Source organism: Leuresthes tenuis, unplaced genomic scaffold, assembly GCF_036924035.1.
Source record: "Leuresthes tenuis unplaced genomic scaffold, fLeuTen1.0.hap1 SCAF_4, whole genome shotgun sequence".
NCBI lineage: Eukaryota > Metazoa > Chordata > Actinopteri > Atheriniformes > Atherinopsidae > Leuresthes > Leuresthes tenuis.
In genome coordinates this window covers 17841204-17857877 of record NW_027325358.1, presented here as the reverse complement: position 1 = coordinate 17857877, position 16674 = coordinate 17841204, and the positions used below count along the sequence as shown (strand labels likewise).

Genomic DNA, 16674 nt, shown 5'->3' with positions numbered 1-16674 from the left:
CGAGATATAAAGTATGTCTGAAACAAAAAAAATCCACCAAAAAAACAAACAGTTCAGCAACTGCATTACATGCCAAAAAACACACTACATCTACTCAAGTTCTGAATGGGCAATGTTTTCTATGAAGACCTTGAATTAGTTAGAGAACTGCCACAGAAAAAAAGTCAAGCCTAAAAGCTATGCTTAAATCTAGGGCTGTTATCCTAATAATAGTTGATTAACACTGCCATCTAGTGGCAAAATATCAGATGACGACGACGATGACGACGAAGATGCAAGCGCAACCAAACACACTGTATAGTGATTACTGATTGGTTTAGAGCTACTATTCAACCAATAATATTTTGGCCTGTAGGCGGTACTAAAACGAGGAACTTGCTTAGCAACAATTACTTCTTCGGAAACTTTTACCTACCAATATTAACCGTCTTTAAAGTATTTTATGAGTACCTTCACATGGGGAATAGATTGACTGAAGTCTGAGGTTTTATTTTTGCGTGTTTTCTACTTTTAGATGTTTAACTAGTTGGAGGCATGGGTCATTAACTGACTTTGTTTACATGGTGAATCAGCTGACAAGCTACTGTTAGCAAGTTACTGTTAGCTAAAATCGAGTCATATGAGCAGTTAATTGTCCAGCAGCAGCGCAGTTTATGGATGACACGTAACCTCAAGGAAGGAGATAACGCATACATACACAAGTATAGGTTTGTCTTGTGTCACACTGAGCCTTTCAGAGTATAACAATGCGAAGCTAACGGCAAATACGTCAAAGGCGTTAAGAACATTGGTCCGACGGGTTAAATTGTCATTGTATTAGCGGGCGGTTTTAAAGGGCCTGCGGTGTCTTCATGACAAGATGCCCTTTTCCTGTGGGAACTGGAGAAGATGGATTCGGCCACTGGTCGCTGTGCTGTATATTTTACTGCTATTAGTCGTCCTGCCGCTGTGCATCTGGGAACTTCAGAAGTCAGGGGTCAGTTCTGTGATGGCTCTGTTTGACAAGCTCCTTCATTTTTCATTCTAGGAGCTCTGCTGTTTTAACCCAGTGGTGATTTGTTCATGTTATACTCAAATACACTTTAGGTGAGGTACTGACTGCATCGGTTTGGCAGGCTTTCCCTCTACAAAACATCAGAGTTGGTGTGGTGGTGGAAAACTTGTGAAAAGCACTTTTGATACCTGCAAAAATCAACCGAAATTCTTACTTTAGATGTGGTATCAAAGCATTGTTGGTAATACGTACTTAATGTATTAAATGTAAAGGTATTGTATGCATAAAATGTATTGACCTGTAGCTCTGATACTAAAGTTATTATTACAGTGGAAACAGTGTTTTGCTGTTGGAGCTGGTTGAGGCGGATCTCATTTTGAACATATCTTTGATCTAGTCACAACGACTTGCCTTTAATTTTAAAGTTTGATTTGAATTACAGCTACGGGACTGATAGACTAAACATTTAATCATGTTTTGTTTAAAAAGTAAAAAGAGAAAATGGCACAAGAAGACTTCTGCAAAGTAGATGTGCCTCAAATTTTCATTTATGTGTGGAACTTAAATACATGTACTAAGTTGGTTTCCGCCACTTTAAACATGTAGTATTTGAGTCAATCAAGTCAGTCTGAGAAACTTTGACGTTTTATTGTATTTTTCAGTCAGAACAGAGTATTATTCTACTTGATCCTAAGATTCAAAGCACTGTGCTCACCACTGACTATTAGAATAAAAACTATAGTCCTTAATGCCTAATGTCCAACACTTAGAGGCTACCTTAAATGTTAATTATGTGTCCTGTGTTTCTCTTTTCCTTATAATCACAGGTTGGCACTCATAACAAAGCATGGTTCATAGCTGGGATATTTGTCTTCATGACCATACCCATATCATTATGGGGCATCCTCCAGCATCTGGTACACTACACTCAGCCTGAGCTTCAGAAACCTATTATCAGGTAAAGGTGTCAACAGTCACGTTTAGCTACAAATAATAGTATCAAACGGGTTCTTAATATTTCTGGTTTTGTTGTTTTTAGAATATTATGGATGGTCCCGATCTACAGCTTGGACAGTGTGAGTGCTATGTTATCTAATTAAAGCTATTGCATAACCTGCATAAAAGTCAAATGTATGTATGTACAGAATAAGAGACATTTTACAAATGGGATTTTTATTGACTACATTCTCTTTAGACATTACCTCATATGCAATACTTCACATCACTGTATGTCCTCACTTTACCTGTTATTTGTCTTTTTTTTTTTTTTTTTTCTAGTGGATTGCTCTGAAATACCCCGGTATAGCAATTTATGTGGACACCTGCAGAGAGTGCTATGAGGCATACGTGATCTACAACTTCATGATTTTCTTGCTCAACTACCTGGAAAATCAGTACCCCAGCTTGGTGATGATGCTGGAGGTCCAGGAACAGCAGAAACACTTGCCTCCTCTCTGCTGCTGCCCACCTTGGCCGATGGGAGAGTGAGTTCCTTGAGGAAAATGACTGCTTTTACACAAGAGATGATATGACGCTCCCCAATTTAATGACGCCCGTCTCTTTCAGACAAGTTACAATACAGGTCCCACACAAAAATCCCTGAAAATTTCTGCTTTATGGGCAACGACAATTTCTTAGTGTCTTAGTAGACACTAAACTTTAAAGATTTAATTGGCTTTTTTTTGTGTAACTGAAAGAAAAACAACACGCTTATTTAAACCCTAGTGAGCAGTTTGTGATTTTAAAGTTTAGTTTGATTTATTGGGTGTTGGAGGCCATATTTTAGTAGTTGTTTTGAAAAAATTCGGCAGTTCCCTGTTGAATGTTGTCATTAAACTTGTTTCAAAGGTCTACTTGCCATTATTTTTTAATAGTTTTGATTCATCTTAAATTCAAGAAATGAATTAGTTTTAGCCGTGACGTCGTTGTTGTTTTTAAACCCACCTCCTTTTTTCCACTGCAGGGTTTTGCTGTTGAGATGTAAACTGGGAGTGTTGCAGTACACCGTTGTGAGACCCGTCACAACAGTAATCGCTTTGTAAGTACCGATTCTATTCGGTTTTATTATTCGTCTTGGTGAGTGCTGTATTAATCTAGTTTCCCTCCCAGGATCTGCCAGCTGTGTAAAGTGTACGATGAAGGCAATTTCAGTTCAACAAACGCATGGACATACCTGGTCATCGTCAACAATATGTCCCAGCTGGTAATTATTCTGCCGTTTCATTCGTTCCGGTGAGTTTGTTTTTGACAGAAAGTTGTTCGACACACATTTTGACCTGGATCTCTCTCTCTCTCTCTCTCTCTTTCTCTCTTTCTCTCTCTTTCTCTCTCTCTCTCTCTCTCTCTCTCTTTGTTGTAGTTTGCCATGTACTGCCTGGTGCTGTTCTACCGGGCTCTGAGGGAGGAACTGAGTCCCATCAAACCAGTGGGCAAATTCCTATGTGTCAAAATGGTGGTGTTCGTCTCTTTTTGGTAAATCTCTGCGTGTTCATAATAGCCGTCATGACATCTGCATTTTTCATATTCAGTTTGAGCATTTTTATTTATTTTTGGTGGATAAATAGCTGTATACATGTGTTGAGAAAACTGAGGTTTTGTGACCGGACTTTTCCAGGCAGGCTGTGCTCATTGCTTTGCTGGTGAAAGTGGGTATCATCTCAGAAAAACGCACTTGGGACTGGCAAAGTGTGGAAGCTGTAGCCACCGGCTTACAGGTAAAAAGGAAGCGCATGCAGTTGAAAGGCAGTTAATCCACTGAGTGTCAGCAGAGCTGATATATTTTGTTTAGCCTCTCAATTATTTGTTATCAGTGTCAAACACAGCCAAAACGGTCCCAACTGTCCATTTGTTTTCCAGGACTTCATCATCTGCGTGGAGATGTTTCTCGCTGCCATCGCGCATCACTTCAGCTTCACTTACAAACCTTACATCCAGGAGGCTGAGGAGGTTTCTTGCTTTGACTCTTTCATGGCGATGTGGGACATTTCTGATGTCAGAGCAGACATCTCCGAACAAGTCCGCAATGTTGGTGAGGGCCTCTTAGCTGCTGATGTACTTCGGTTTTGGAAGCCTCTCTGACTGTGGAAATACTTTAAAGAGGTCTTTTGTTGTTGTCCACATTGCCAGGAAGGACAGTTATGGGCCGCCCGAGGAAGTTCTACTTCGGTCAGGCGCAAAATGATGGGGAGCGATCCGGCCTTCTCACTTCGGAGTCTCAAGACGCCATCACAGAAGCTGCATCCAACCCAGTGTCTCCGAAAGGCCAGTATCAGGGCCTGGGCAGAACCCTCACTCCACACTCTTTGTCAGCACCTGCTGGGCTTGGCGCAGCCATGTGGGATGAAGGCTTTGAGCCTCGACCTGAAGAAACCCAAAACGAAGAAAGGACCAAAGAAACAGCAGAGGGAGATCTCGTTGTGATTAGCTAGTTTAGGCCGGTGTCATCAACAGAATTACCAGATATGGTTGGGCGGGTCCCAGTGAGAGCCTTAACTTTTTTCTTTCAGACATTGCTGATGCAAATGGAACACAAATGTCATTTAAAAAGGACACATAAACACAATCTTAAGCATTAGAAGTTTGCTAAGAAGTGCAAAGCCAAAAGGACATTTCTGCCAGTGACAGCTCCAGGAATGTTCAGGGCAGAGCTTCACAATATCAGGAAAACCTGCGCCGTACGATATCATTGTTGAATAATGTGATGAGAATTCTTCCAATATAGAGAAATATCTTAGTATTTGGCGTTCAGCTTAAGTTTATTAATGAGGGTCGCGTACAAGTGGAATGCAGCGCTCATTAATACCTGCGCTTGTCCAGCTACTGCAAGTCAAAATGTCTCCCGTTAAAAAGGTCAGTAGCCTGACATTTCTTGCAGACTTTTGCAACATCGATATATTCGGCATGGTGACATCACGAGTGATTTTAGAGCGAAGCTCTAGTTCAGTGACGTTATGGCACTTAACGACTTGTCAGTAATCTGCTTTTCAAGCCATCTTATGTTGTACAAGAGAAGCGCGTGGCTCAATAAGCTCCGGCAGAATCTGGCGTAACTGGGATAAAAGGACAGTTTCCACAAAGCATCTTTCTCTTCAAAGGACCCGGTCTTTGCACGGTTGTTTCATCAGATGACAGGACACAGGACCTCTGCTCAAGTTTGGGTAAATCATCGACGTGTAGCTCTTCACAGCGGGAACACGTTGTGACTTCATGTTTAATGTGACAGATAAGAGAAATATGCAAAATGGAATTCTTTTCTCCACGTTGTGGTTTTGACTGTTGTGGTTTGACACCATCAACTACAGGAGTAATCGCGTCGGATCAAATCTACATTTTTCTAAATGATATGTCCAGTCTTTTTTTTTGTGTGTCCTATTTAGAGCAGTAGTTTCCAAGGGAAGGAAAGAAGGTAGGAAGGAAAGAAAGAAAGAAAGGCAACATAAAGATTTAAGGACAGAGCATGTTTCAGTCAAATTTTAAGCTTTGCCTCTAAAAAAAGAAAAAAAAAAGTGTCCTGAATGACAGTGTAATATCCACTCTATCTGTAGAAATACTGCGTATTGCATCTTAAAGGCTATGAGTTGATGCTGTAAGTACAGTTTAATTATAAAGGAAATGAATAGCACACAATTCATCCTGAAATGGTACAATCAGCACATTTGGAGAGTTTCTGTAATGATTAATCATATGAAGCTTATTGTCTCGTGTTTAATAGAAGCTGATTCACTCGTCTCCTCAGAGGCCTTGTTTTCAACGTGCCGTGGAACTCGTCTGTCCACTACATCCGTTTAGCATTTTTATCCCAGGATCAGGTTTACTTTAAAGTGTTCCATCCTTTCCAGCCTTAAAGCTGGGATACTCCTGCAGATCTTGCACTTAAAGCCATTTACCTTTCCCTCATATTTTACAAGCTTTTTTTCTTTTTCTTTATTGCGACTCACGTGGATTGGTTCCGGGACACTGATATTATAAAAAATGTACAGTTTGGGATTTCAGCTCGTCAGAAACCACACGTATCAGATTGACCGTATCAGGCTCAAGCATGTTGCATTGCCTTGTTTTTTTTTTTTTGTTTTTTTTTATTAAAAACGACAGAATTACATCAGATCTGATGTAAATGTTCTACATTTTAATTTAACAATAAAACAAATTCTAATAACATTTTAGCTTGTATTTATTAAGAAAACCCACGTGTTGGTGAAACAGTTCGGATGCAAACATCTTTTACAACAACTTTACCTATAATCTAATACTGTGTGCTTAGAAAATTATTTCAAGGTAATAAATCTGCTTTACTCTGGCTTTTGTAAAGTTTGTGTCGTGCTGGCTGGTGTAAATCTCTTTACTGATCAGAGATCAGAGGTGTGTCTGGAAACTCCGGGGGGGGGGGGCTGGTGTTCCATGAAAAGGGGAAATCTTTAAAGAATACATGTGAGGAAATGTCTAATATTTAATACACTGTCTAGAAATAAAAAGCCAACAACAATAAAAAGATACAAAGTAAGAAACTATTAGTCCATCTGTGCCGGAGCGTTCTCTATATGGGCCAAAATGGAGATGGTGCTTTTGTGGAGCTTCACGGCGAGGCTGACCCAGTCTCCAACTCGCACCTCAAGGGGTTCCTGCAGGACGACGGCAGCCTGCTTCCAGTGGGAGTTCTGGCTGAGGGTGCTGACGCTGATCTCCTGGTCCAGGTAGATCCGATACCAGAAGGGAATTGCTGTTATTCTGCCTGCAGACATGGCCTGGACCTGTGAGACAGGGATCAGGGGGTTAATGAAATTAAATTAAATGGAAGGAAAAACTACTTTATTTATCCAGAAAGGGACGAGGGTAACGGCTTGGATAAATTGCTGGACTGATAGGGTCACGACCTGCTGCAGGCACTGTCAGACCTGGAGTTAGATTTCTGAGTTCTCAGATGAAATGGGGTGTGCTCAATTCACGTCGGGCCGGAAAAAATAAAAAAAAGCAAAGGTGTGAATGAAGAAGAAATTAAATCTTAGACGTTTGTGGGGAGATGGATAAAATGTGGGTTCATGTCTCTGACCTTTTACTCTTCATTAAGCTGCTGTGGAAGTAGGCTGCAGTGGGATTTTAATACCGTCAGAGTGAAAGCATAACTTTTCTCAGCTCAGCTCTGGTCTAACAGCACATAAAAAGGTGCTGGTTTTTTTTGTTTTTTTTTTTTTAAACCGACTGGCTTCGGCTCACGCTGGCATCGCAAACGGGCTCCGTGGACATTTTTACCTTGACGTCTCGGTTCGTGTAGTTTGCGTTGGCATCCATGAGGTCAAGAACAAAGAGCTCCACAGTCTCACTGAGATGTCTGCACTCCAGGGTGGAAAAGTCCAGAAACACATGAACGGGTACCTGGAGGAAATAACATACCCTGAACTCGTAAAGTATTTCAACACCCAGCTCTTGACAAGATAGAATTACAATACATATATATATATATTAATGCTTAACCAAAAAAAATAATCTCCCCCCCTCAATCTTATTAATCTTGACAGAGGGCGGCTGACTGAGGAACCACAGAAAGTTCTGCTCTTTCATTAAAGATTCCTTCCCCCTTGCGTGTCACACTTGCGTAGACCACAGAGCCCACTGTTTGATGTGCCGTGATGGATTTGAGTAGGTCTTTGGGCCAAGCTGTGCGTAATGTCTTGTGTGACAGTTGTGCGAGGATGTGCCCACCGAGGGCTTTAAAGATAGCATCTGTTAAAACAAACAACTGTCCCACGAGAGCGCTGCAGAATTATGAGCGCAAACATGATGCTGGGGGAAAACGATGCTTTCCAGACCAAATAAAGAAAAGGAATTCAAAAAAGGGATTTTGCGGCTTCTTTGACACAGATGGGAAGCACACATCAAAAGTGTGTTCAGAAAACACAGTGCTGGACATCAGTTTTCCAAGAAAAACATTTGGTCGACACAAGAAAGCCCCATACATGGCAGGAAACTAAACTGGACACACAATCAGGCCGATTCTCTGACTTTGACTTGAGATTTTTAGCAAGACTTTTATGGTACAGCAACACATGAGTAAAATGGACCCTCTTGCTGTGAGGCTACACCACCGTGCACCACCTAGTACAAAACATGTACTTTATTTTTTATGACAGGCATGCACATTGCTCTCCAACTCAAAATAGAATCTAAAAAAAAACAATTAAAGAAGATTTAGTGATGTGCAGAATGTCAGTCAACCTGTAAGTTTATCTTTTAGATGTTTCATCTCACTGAGGGAGCCACTCCACTCCGCTCCGCTCCCCACCCTTCCGCACGATTTGCCTCTTTTGGAGATTGTTGGCACAGGCTTGCACTACCGTGCCAATGCAAATGTGGACACAATTAACACCTAATAACCCTTGAAGAGCCTTATGAGAGCTCACACTAGCACACACCGCAAACCAAGCTCAGACTACCATAAACCAAACGGACAGAGAAACTCTGCAGTTTGACCACAAACAGATGGAAGTGGCAACTCTTTTCTTTTGTTTTATAATGACACCACGCTACTGGCAGCCTGTTGCAGTAGCTCTGGACATCGTGCTTTTCTTTGCATCTTCCTGAGATTTTCTAGTGAGCATTTCATTGCGTTGATCTGGATGCTGTACTACTGAACTGTGCTACTATAACTCTAACTAATGGGGCCTCAGAATTCCCAAAAAAAGAAGAAAAAAAAAAGCCAACAACGAGTCAGGTGGTATTCAAGTTCTGGTAGAGCATCATTAGCTGATTTCTTTAAGAGAACTATAGATAGCATTTTATCGATCCCTCTGGGAAATTAAGGAATATATAACTGTACATACTATACTATAGAACTGCTAATAAGAGAAAAAGGTGAAGGCAAAAGACTTTTGATTTCCAGTTCTAAGGTACAGAGAAAGGAGCACGATTTAAAGTGAGGATGACGATGCTAAATAATTCTACTCTGAATAGTGACTCAACAGCAACCTGCAAATCTGAACAACTCACTGAACGACTCACTGACTAATTTTCAGACTCAAGTAGTCCCCCTAAAAGTGAAGGGTTTGTATTGTATCCGAGTTTTTCAGTTGGTAGTCACTGAAGAAGTATATGACCTCAAGAACAGTTGAACTGTTTCTTTTTTTAATCGTTTTTATTTATAAAAGTGTCTCCAAACCTTCCTGGTTCCAAGAAAAGGTGGAAAAAAAGGTGGTCAAGAAACGGACCCTAGTTCCTGGAAATGGTTTCCGCATTGTCGACATTTCTTAAGCACTTGACGAGCCAAGTCAATGTCAATATCAAGTTAAAGTGGATAAATGGTGCATTTTGCAGGTATACTTACAGTGAACTGGTTGATGAAAGGAGCGATATTAAATCCCAGTGTTGGCTTCTGACCCTGGACAGCACTTTCCAGGAGCAAAGTGTCAGACTCCACCAACATGCCATACACCACAATCTTCTCTGGGAAAATCTGTCCTCCTTCTTCCAGCAGACACCTGGTATAAATAACACAAATAAAAGGTATCCTAGTTCAAATCTAACACATCTATAAGTACAGCGCTAAGATGATCGCCTCAAATTCAATGTAAACAGAAGGAGATCAATATTCTTTCTCCTTTTGCCACTTTCCTGACCTGGCCAGCGATGCTTTCTCCATCAGCTTCTGTCTAATGAGGCCACACGTTTCCACACAGTCCAGGATGATGGCACTCCACAGCTTCTCCCTGGACGGCCTCTGCAGCATCCCGTGCTCATCCTCCATGTGGTTGAGCCAGAACTCCAGATGCTGCTCGGAGATGTCACTGGAGCGAGCGAGTCTCCTCAGCACTTCCTGTTGCTTCTTCTTTTCCACAGAGCTGTAGGCTTTCACGTGACCTTGTCTGGCTGCGATGAGGGGGAGGAGGGAGAAACCCTCGGACACATCCAGCACGTACAGGAGGCTGCTGTTGGGTGTTGTTGACGTGGCTGAGTCGGACTGAAAAGCCGATCTTTGACCGTGGTTCTGGTTTTTAGCCTTCAGCTTGGAGATGAGCTTGGTTAACGCACGACAAAAACTCTGATGGTAATCCTGATTGTTCAAGAGCGCCATCTCTGAACATTCCAGCATGCAGAAGTCTTCGGTTTGACTCTGATTGGTCTGGAGACAAGCTAATGCGCTGCACAGTTCCGCCTCAGGGTTTGGGTTAGGAACGAGGTTTCCAGAGTGAGGTGAACCCACACGCTTGTCCAGATGGACTTTCTGACCATCTCTTAGCACGGCGACACAGCTGAGCCTCAAGTAGGCATCACGGCAGGAGACTTCGACAATCAGCTCGTCTTGTGGCTTCAGCACAAAACCTGAAGAAACAGCAAAAGTAAACCGCCGACTCATTCTGATGTACCATAGAACAACAGAATCAAAACTTATCATCCATCTGGTACCATTTAGTTTATAGTATCAAATACAACCAAGGTCTTTGGAGACACTTGCTGGGTTTTCATTATCAAACAGATTTTTTTAAAAAGCACATATTCAATATGAAATATTCTTGCATTAACCTGTAAAGAAGTCCGTTTTGATCGTAATGATCGCAAAAGCTTTCGTTCGTGTAAAGCTGCTTGTGTTCAGACTAAATTTCAATACTTTTCTTCAAGAAAAGAAATGGTGAACAAAGTATTGTGATTGGTATGAGTGATAAATCTCAGGTACTGGTAAGTAGCTCTAGAATATTCACATCATAATACCCATAATATGCCGTGCAGGTAGCAGGTTAACTACGAACCGTGTGCAAAAATGGAAAAATTATGATAAAAACAAGCAAAATATGCTGTTTTTATATATTATATGTCTGAGAGGAGAGCATGAACGAGGAAAGTTAGAAACATAGAGAGGAAGAGAGGGTGGGAGAGCAAATCCGTTGGTGGGTGAAATGACATTCAGGAGACCAGGCAGTGAAAAGGATTCCTACCGGAATACCATCTGTTCCCGTCGTCGTGTCAACGCGTTTGGGGAAAATGCATATTTATTGCCTATAAGATTTTCATGAACACTAAAGAGCGTCGCAGACATGTCACGGCGCGCACTTCACAGCAACCGGCAAACGGATGTTGGTGATCACTGGGAGAGGTGGCGGCTCCTTTGGGGCTGCCTTCTCTAATTAACAGAGCAGTGACACGCCGCTGCGCCCGGGCTGAAAGAGGATGCACCCAAATGCCAACTGGGACAAGTCGTCTGATGTCAGTGGCTATTACGCTCACAGTGGCCTGTGATGGTAGCAAAGCCGAGGCTTTCGCCAAACCTCGGGTTCATTTTAAGAGGGTAATGTATTTTGATGGTCTTGACGGTATTAGTCTTCCACAGCATCCATCTTACTTTGTGTATTAGCTTAACTGCAAGCCTTAAAGATAATGAATAATGTGTATTTTATTGTTTTCTACTACAGTAAAGATATTATTGTCAACACAGTTACTGCTTCAAGTATTATTTCAATCTTAAAACTGAAAAAGTGTGGTCTTAAACACTCAAAGTCTTCTTCTGATTCAGAAATTAATGACAAATTTAAATATAATGAATACAAAACAAGTAGTTGATGAGCAAACCTAACTTTTACAAACACAGATAAGACATATTTCAGGCTTAAGAGCAGCAGAAAATGCTATGAACATATATTTTAACTACTGTGCTTAAACCTAAGCTCTGAATAAGTAACAAGCCTATAGTGTGCATGCATCCAGCCTGTGTGTTAGCGTCTTACTCTTGGTGCTGTGGACAGGGTAGATGGCTTGCTCCCAGCAGGTGTCCTCCTGGGGTCCAGTAGACAGACTGTTCTCCTCATCCAGGTGGAGCTGGAACCATACAGCCAGAGCATCCAGCTCTCCTTCCTGAGTGACCAGTAGCCGCAGCTCTCGAACCTCCCTGGAGCTCAGGCCTTCCAGTTCCTGCAGGTCCCAAACACACCCCACATAAAGCAGGGAAGAGCAACTCTTCATCACGGATCGAGCTGGAATGGAGCACAACTGTGGGAATGATGTGCCCCCTGCTGTCAGAGACGTTTTTAGTCACCTGCACATTGTTGAAATCTATGTTGAGGGCTGTGAATGGCTCTGTGAGAGCTTTGTATCCTCCTGGCAGCCTGCTGAGTCTTTCTGTTGTGTATGGTTCCATGGTGTCATCTGGCTCTGAGCTGCAGCTCACTGGACTACGGAGCTCTCCAGCTGCAGCCATGGACATACCGCCCACTTCTGTAATACAGAGCCTAGATGAAAAAAATAAATATATATATATGAGAATGAGCTGAGAGACCCAGACGGCCTCTGGTGCTTATAGACAAACTGTGAAACAGACTCTCTGTTTGCATCATGGCAGTCATTACCAGAGCAAAAGGTCTATTCACAGAAATGCAAACAGACTCCTGGAGTTTACCTGTGATGCCGGCGGATCTCAAGGCACTCGACAGCCATACCAAACACTGTGGCTCCCGCAGGGATGACTCGTCCTGTGTTGGACTGATCTCCAAATTCACCCTCATCCCTCTTTAGGAGAAGAAACATTTGCTTTTAAAAGGTGACGATGCCATTTTCACACATGCTCTGCAGCCCCGATTAGAAAGATTTTCCAGAGGGGCAGCATGTGAGAATGCAAGTGTTTACAGAAAACGCATCCAACCTTCTGCAGTTTGACCATTCACCCCACCCCCCATGCAGTGAGTCTCAGCATGAGTCCATGTGTGACCCTGGCAGGTAAAACTCGAAAGGAATCCACTGCCGCTTCAACCTGCAGTAAATGGGCAACTGCAGCCAAAGTCCTGGTCTAATTCTCTGTACATTCTCCAGTGTTAATGTGTGACACACAGTTTAAAGGTTAACTCTACATTTAGTGCTCCACAAGGTAAGTGCATTTGCACTTTAATGTTAAGAATGTGGGCGTTTCCTGACCTGAGTTACCTTCGGGGGCAGCAGCAGGTTGTGCCAGGCATGAATGAGACTCTCTATGATGCCCTCTCCAAACAATCCCGCATCCACCGTCTCTGTCACCACCAAAGAAACCCTAAGCAAGGAGCACAAAAAAAAAACAGTGATTCTTGCACCCGAGAACTTCAGATCAGAATCGGCTACGGCTCGTTGGACAATTCAACGCCAGGGAGGTCCATTCAAATTTAGGTGGAAGCTGCACCTGTGTGGGATGTCTTTTGGCACTTCCATCTCCAGAGACTTTTTATGAAGGATCTTGATGCTACCATCCATTCCATTAGCAGTCACCACTTCACAGGCCAGTTCATACATCGTCTTTGAGAGCTCACAGGCGTACACCTCAGCAGCTCCCGCCTTCTTCGCACACATGCTTAACGGAAATAGGAAACGGGATATCAGAACAAGGAGACCTTTTACAGATAAAACGAGAAGCTTAAAGTTCGGCACCAACCGAAGCGTTGGTGTCAAAGGATCAAACTATGACCTACAAAAACAAAAGGTACACAGCCTAATGAAATAAAAACATTTCCAAATTCTGATGTAAAATATCTCACCCAAGGATTCCAGTGCCAGTACCTATGTCCAGTACAGTGTTGCAGCCGTTTTGAACAGCCTTCTGAATGGCTTGCTGGTACTTCTGGTTCCTCCCGTGGTCATTGAGCATGAGGAAATGCCAGCGTTCCACCAGCCAGTTGGCAACACGGTAGAAGTTCTCTCTGGCTTCTAGAAAGTCTGGTTTCAGCTTTAAGGCTTTGTAGAAATGACCTGCCGCTTCATCTCTGAATCCCATTCTGGACGATAACAGGAAAGAGACAATGCAAACAAAGAGAATGTAAAAACGACAGAATGTTCTGCAACTGGGAGGACACATACTCCGAGAAACCAATGCCAAATGGACAGTACCGGAACAGGTGTTCACCCATGCTGTTCAGGATGACCTCGTCCGCTGGGAAAACTTCCAGCGCTTGCTCATAGCAGTCAAACAGATCCTGAATGCGGCCCACGGAGTCCAGCTCTTCGGCCCATTTGAAGAGAGTGAACCTGAAGGACTCCTGAAAGGAAGATGCTTTGAATGTCTTTGGATTCTGTACAGCAAAAATGGGACAAATGTGTGGCAAGCACTTTTTTTGTGAATAGTTAAGTGAGTAGAAGCTGGATTGATCTCCACATGGCGTGAAGTTAAAGGAAGGTTTCTGGCTCACAGTTTGGGACGCAATTAAGAAATGGCAGTTAGCAGGCATGCAGAGGTAAGAAAAAAAAAAAGAGAAGGTCCTTAAAGGAATGTTATCAGTACAAAGCCTTGCCTGCACCCGTAACACAATAATCTGAAGTTTCTTTTCAAAATCAAACCCTGGTGCATTTTGAAAATACTTTTTTGTGCATCTGTGAGGTCACAACAGAAGTTCAAGGCTGTAAATGTAGAAAAATGTAAAAAAAATGTAAAAAAAAAAGCTGAATTAAATGTAAAGACCACATCTGCTGTGGGAATGTGCTGCAGCCATTGATATCAGAAATATTTCAGTAAGGTGAAAAGAGCAAGGTTTCTAAAACAGGATGATGAGCTAAAATATTTTTTTTAAAAAACACCATAAAATCCACAAGGAGTATTTCAAGCGGCACAAACTTCAATTTAATTTTGTGCTCCAAAAAATAGAGTATGCGAGGCAATCCGAGATTCCCACGGAAACAGATATATTATGCAAAAAGAATAGACAAACATACCGTAAACAAGGATTAAATGAGTTTTGGCTGGTGAGAAAAGGCAAAGGCCCAGAAACTGTACCATTACTATGTTTTCCTTACACTGTTTCTTACACGAGAACAAATTAAGTTTCAATGTGTCAACATTCTCCACCAACATACACTTTCCTGTGTAATGGTGTCCACTTGCTACACCTGAACAGTGTTCATTAGGTGGGCAAACGCGTGTATAGAAGAAGGATGAGATGGAGGAATGTGCTAATCTACGAGCCGTCCTGCAACACACCAGTTCAAGGCCCATCCTGCACAGCGCTTCCAATAATCCCAACACCTTTTCCTCTCACTCACAAATGGTCAAGGATAGGAGTTAATTATCAATGAGTACTTTATCAGGTCTGCAAGTCATGACATATGTGCTTAGATGGCTACAGAACTCTGCAGAATTAAGGCTGACACGTTTTACTACTCATGCACTTCATGTCACACGAACACTTGGCGACCAGCCAAGGGATGTTGCATAGTTGTAGAGCCCAGTTATTGTGAAGCTGGCACATTTTGGACAACGTGCTACTTACACATTACGCCTTTTATACATTCTCTGGTTTAACTGGGCTGACCACAACAGGTGGCCCCACGCCGTTGCTTTAGAGCCTTCTGTTTTGTTTAGTTTTAGTCATTATGAAACAGTAAAGTCTGAAAACAAGTTTATGTAGCTTAGAGAAGAAAAGCGCCATCTCTAATTTTAAGTCTTGTGTCAGGTAATCTTTTATTCACCCACACTGCCTTATGGTTAAATTACACCATTATGGGCTGGTTGAGAGTGTCTGCAATGTGTGCCAGATGCACACAAACTAGTTTTAGGGGTGATATATAGAGGCGTTACCCTTGCAAAGTCCTTGAACATAGGTGCGAGGTTGAGGACCAGAAGGTAGTGCACAAACGCTGTTCCATAGTCCTGGTTGAACAGGCACTGCTGAGCACTCTCGAGGGAACTGGAGATCAGCTCATCTCTGGCAGGGTCCACTCTGCGTCGCCTCCGGGCCCTCCTGCCATGTTTCTGCCTGGCGCTCGTATTAGGCATCCCTTAAGTAAGGAGGAGAGGAGAGGAGGGACACGAGGAAAAGTGGATGGATGGATAGACGAGACATTTTATTGAGGCGCAAGAAAAAAAAATGTATGCGTGGCACCTGCTCCAGTTTCAACTTATTACATCAATTGCAAAGTGAATATGAAGCGAAAATATATGCGAGCTGGGCTCGCAAAGCATGTCCGATTATTGTCTTGTTAACTTCAGACTTTCCTGAAACGCTCGTCAACACGTATCGCTGTTTCAGAAAGACTTACTGTGAGTTGGTATAGATGACAGGCTAGGTTACGTGATGAAAACGCACGACGACAATCACTGCAGGCAAGCCAAGCGGCGTTAGAAATTCTTCCAACACGCAAACGTGAGCGTTACGTGCAGCACATCCGTTAGCATGGACGTGGACAACCCTACACTTTTAACTGCAAACCTGCCATTAGCTCACATGATAATGGCTGCTGCGATAGTTTAGCCACATATCCGGTCATACACGTGTTTTCTCCACTGATTGATAAAAAAACTGAAAATCATTGTATTTGGTATGAATCGCCCCTCCAAATGATCCTTCGGCGTCGCTACCGCTCAACAACAAACGTGTCCGTGCGATTAGCGGCACGGAAAGAAACGAGTGTGACTAAAGGTTCCTGCGGCTCACATGTGGAAACGTGCAGTCGGTTTGAGATCACGAGCGGGACAAATTCGCCACAGGAAGCGCGTTGAACGTCCGCTGTGATTTTGGAATTTATTTGCAAATCCATTTGCAGTAAATGCCAACGCCGCAGACTTGCCTCTCAAGACAGACAAAACTACTCAGGCACAACCAAAGAGTACAAAAGGTCAAGATAGTACACGTTCAGGAAAATTGCCACCTATAACATAGTCGCATAGTAGTTATAAGGACGCAGGTAGTCATCCACCTTTTTTTTTTTCGTCTAAAGAAAAACTCAAAAAGGGAGACACAACACATATCCAT

The 16674-nt window shown here is 42.6% G+C and overlaps 2 protein-coding genes across 3 annotated transcripts; one reads left to right on the top strand and one right to left on the bottom strand.

Moving 5' to 3' along the window:
• The first annotated feature begins 354 nt into the window (after positions 1 to 354).
• Positions 355 to 4856, top strand: tmem184c (transmembrane protein 184C). Its single transcript, XM_072384901.1, has 10 exons — positions 355 to 976; positions 1822 to 1952; positions 2034 to 2070; positions 2273 to 2478; positions 2958 to 3032; positions 3104 to 3197; positions 3354 to 3466; positions 3609 to 3708; positions 3851 to 4022; positions 4121 to 4856. Exons 1-10 carry the CDS (start codon positions 860 to 862, stop codon positions 4420 to 4422), a joined length of 1347 nt encoding a protein of 448 aa, XP_072241002.1. The 5' UTR covers positions 355 to 859; the 3' UTR covers positions 4423 to 4856.
• Positions 4857 to 6208: 1352 nt separating this feature from the next.
• prmt9 (protein arginine methyltransferase 9) lies at positions 6209 to 16360 on the bottom strand. Of its 2 annotated transcripts, none has more exons than XM_072384899.1 (13): positions 15962 to 16360; positions 15501 to 15700; positions 13820 to 13968; positions 13471 to 13707; positions 13119 to 13286; positions 12881 to 12992; positions 12369 to 12478; positions 12009 to 12201; positions 11701 to 11884; positions 9601 to 10303; positions 9309 to 9462; positions 7241 to 7363; positions 6209 to 6741 (listed from the first exon to the last, which is right to left on the bottom strand). In XM_072384899.1, exons 2-13 carry the CDS (start codon positions 15696 to 15698, stop codon positions 6502 to 6504), a joined length of 2571 nt encoding a protein of 856 aa, XP_072241000.1. In that variant the 5' UTR covers positions 15699 to 15700; positions 15962 to 16360; the 3' UTR covers positions 6209 to 6501. The 2 variants fall into 2 exon arrangements, with proteins under 2 accessions (XP_072241000.1, XP_072241001.1); XM_072384900.1 differs by having other exon boundaries at positions 12890 to 12992; positions 15962 to 16356.
• Positions 16361 to 16674: the final 314 nt, after the last annotated feature.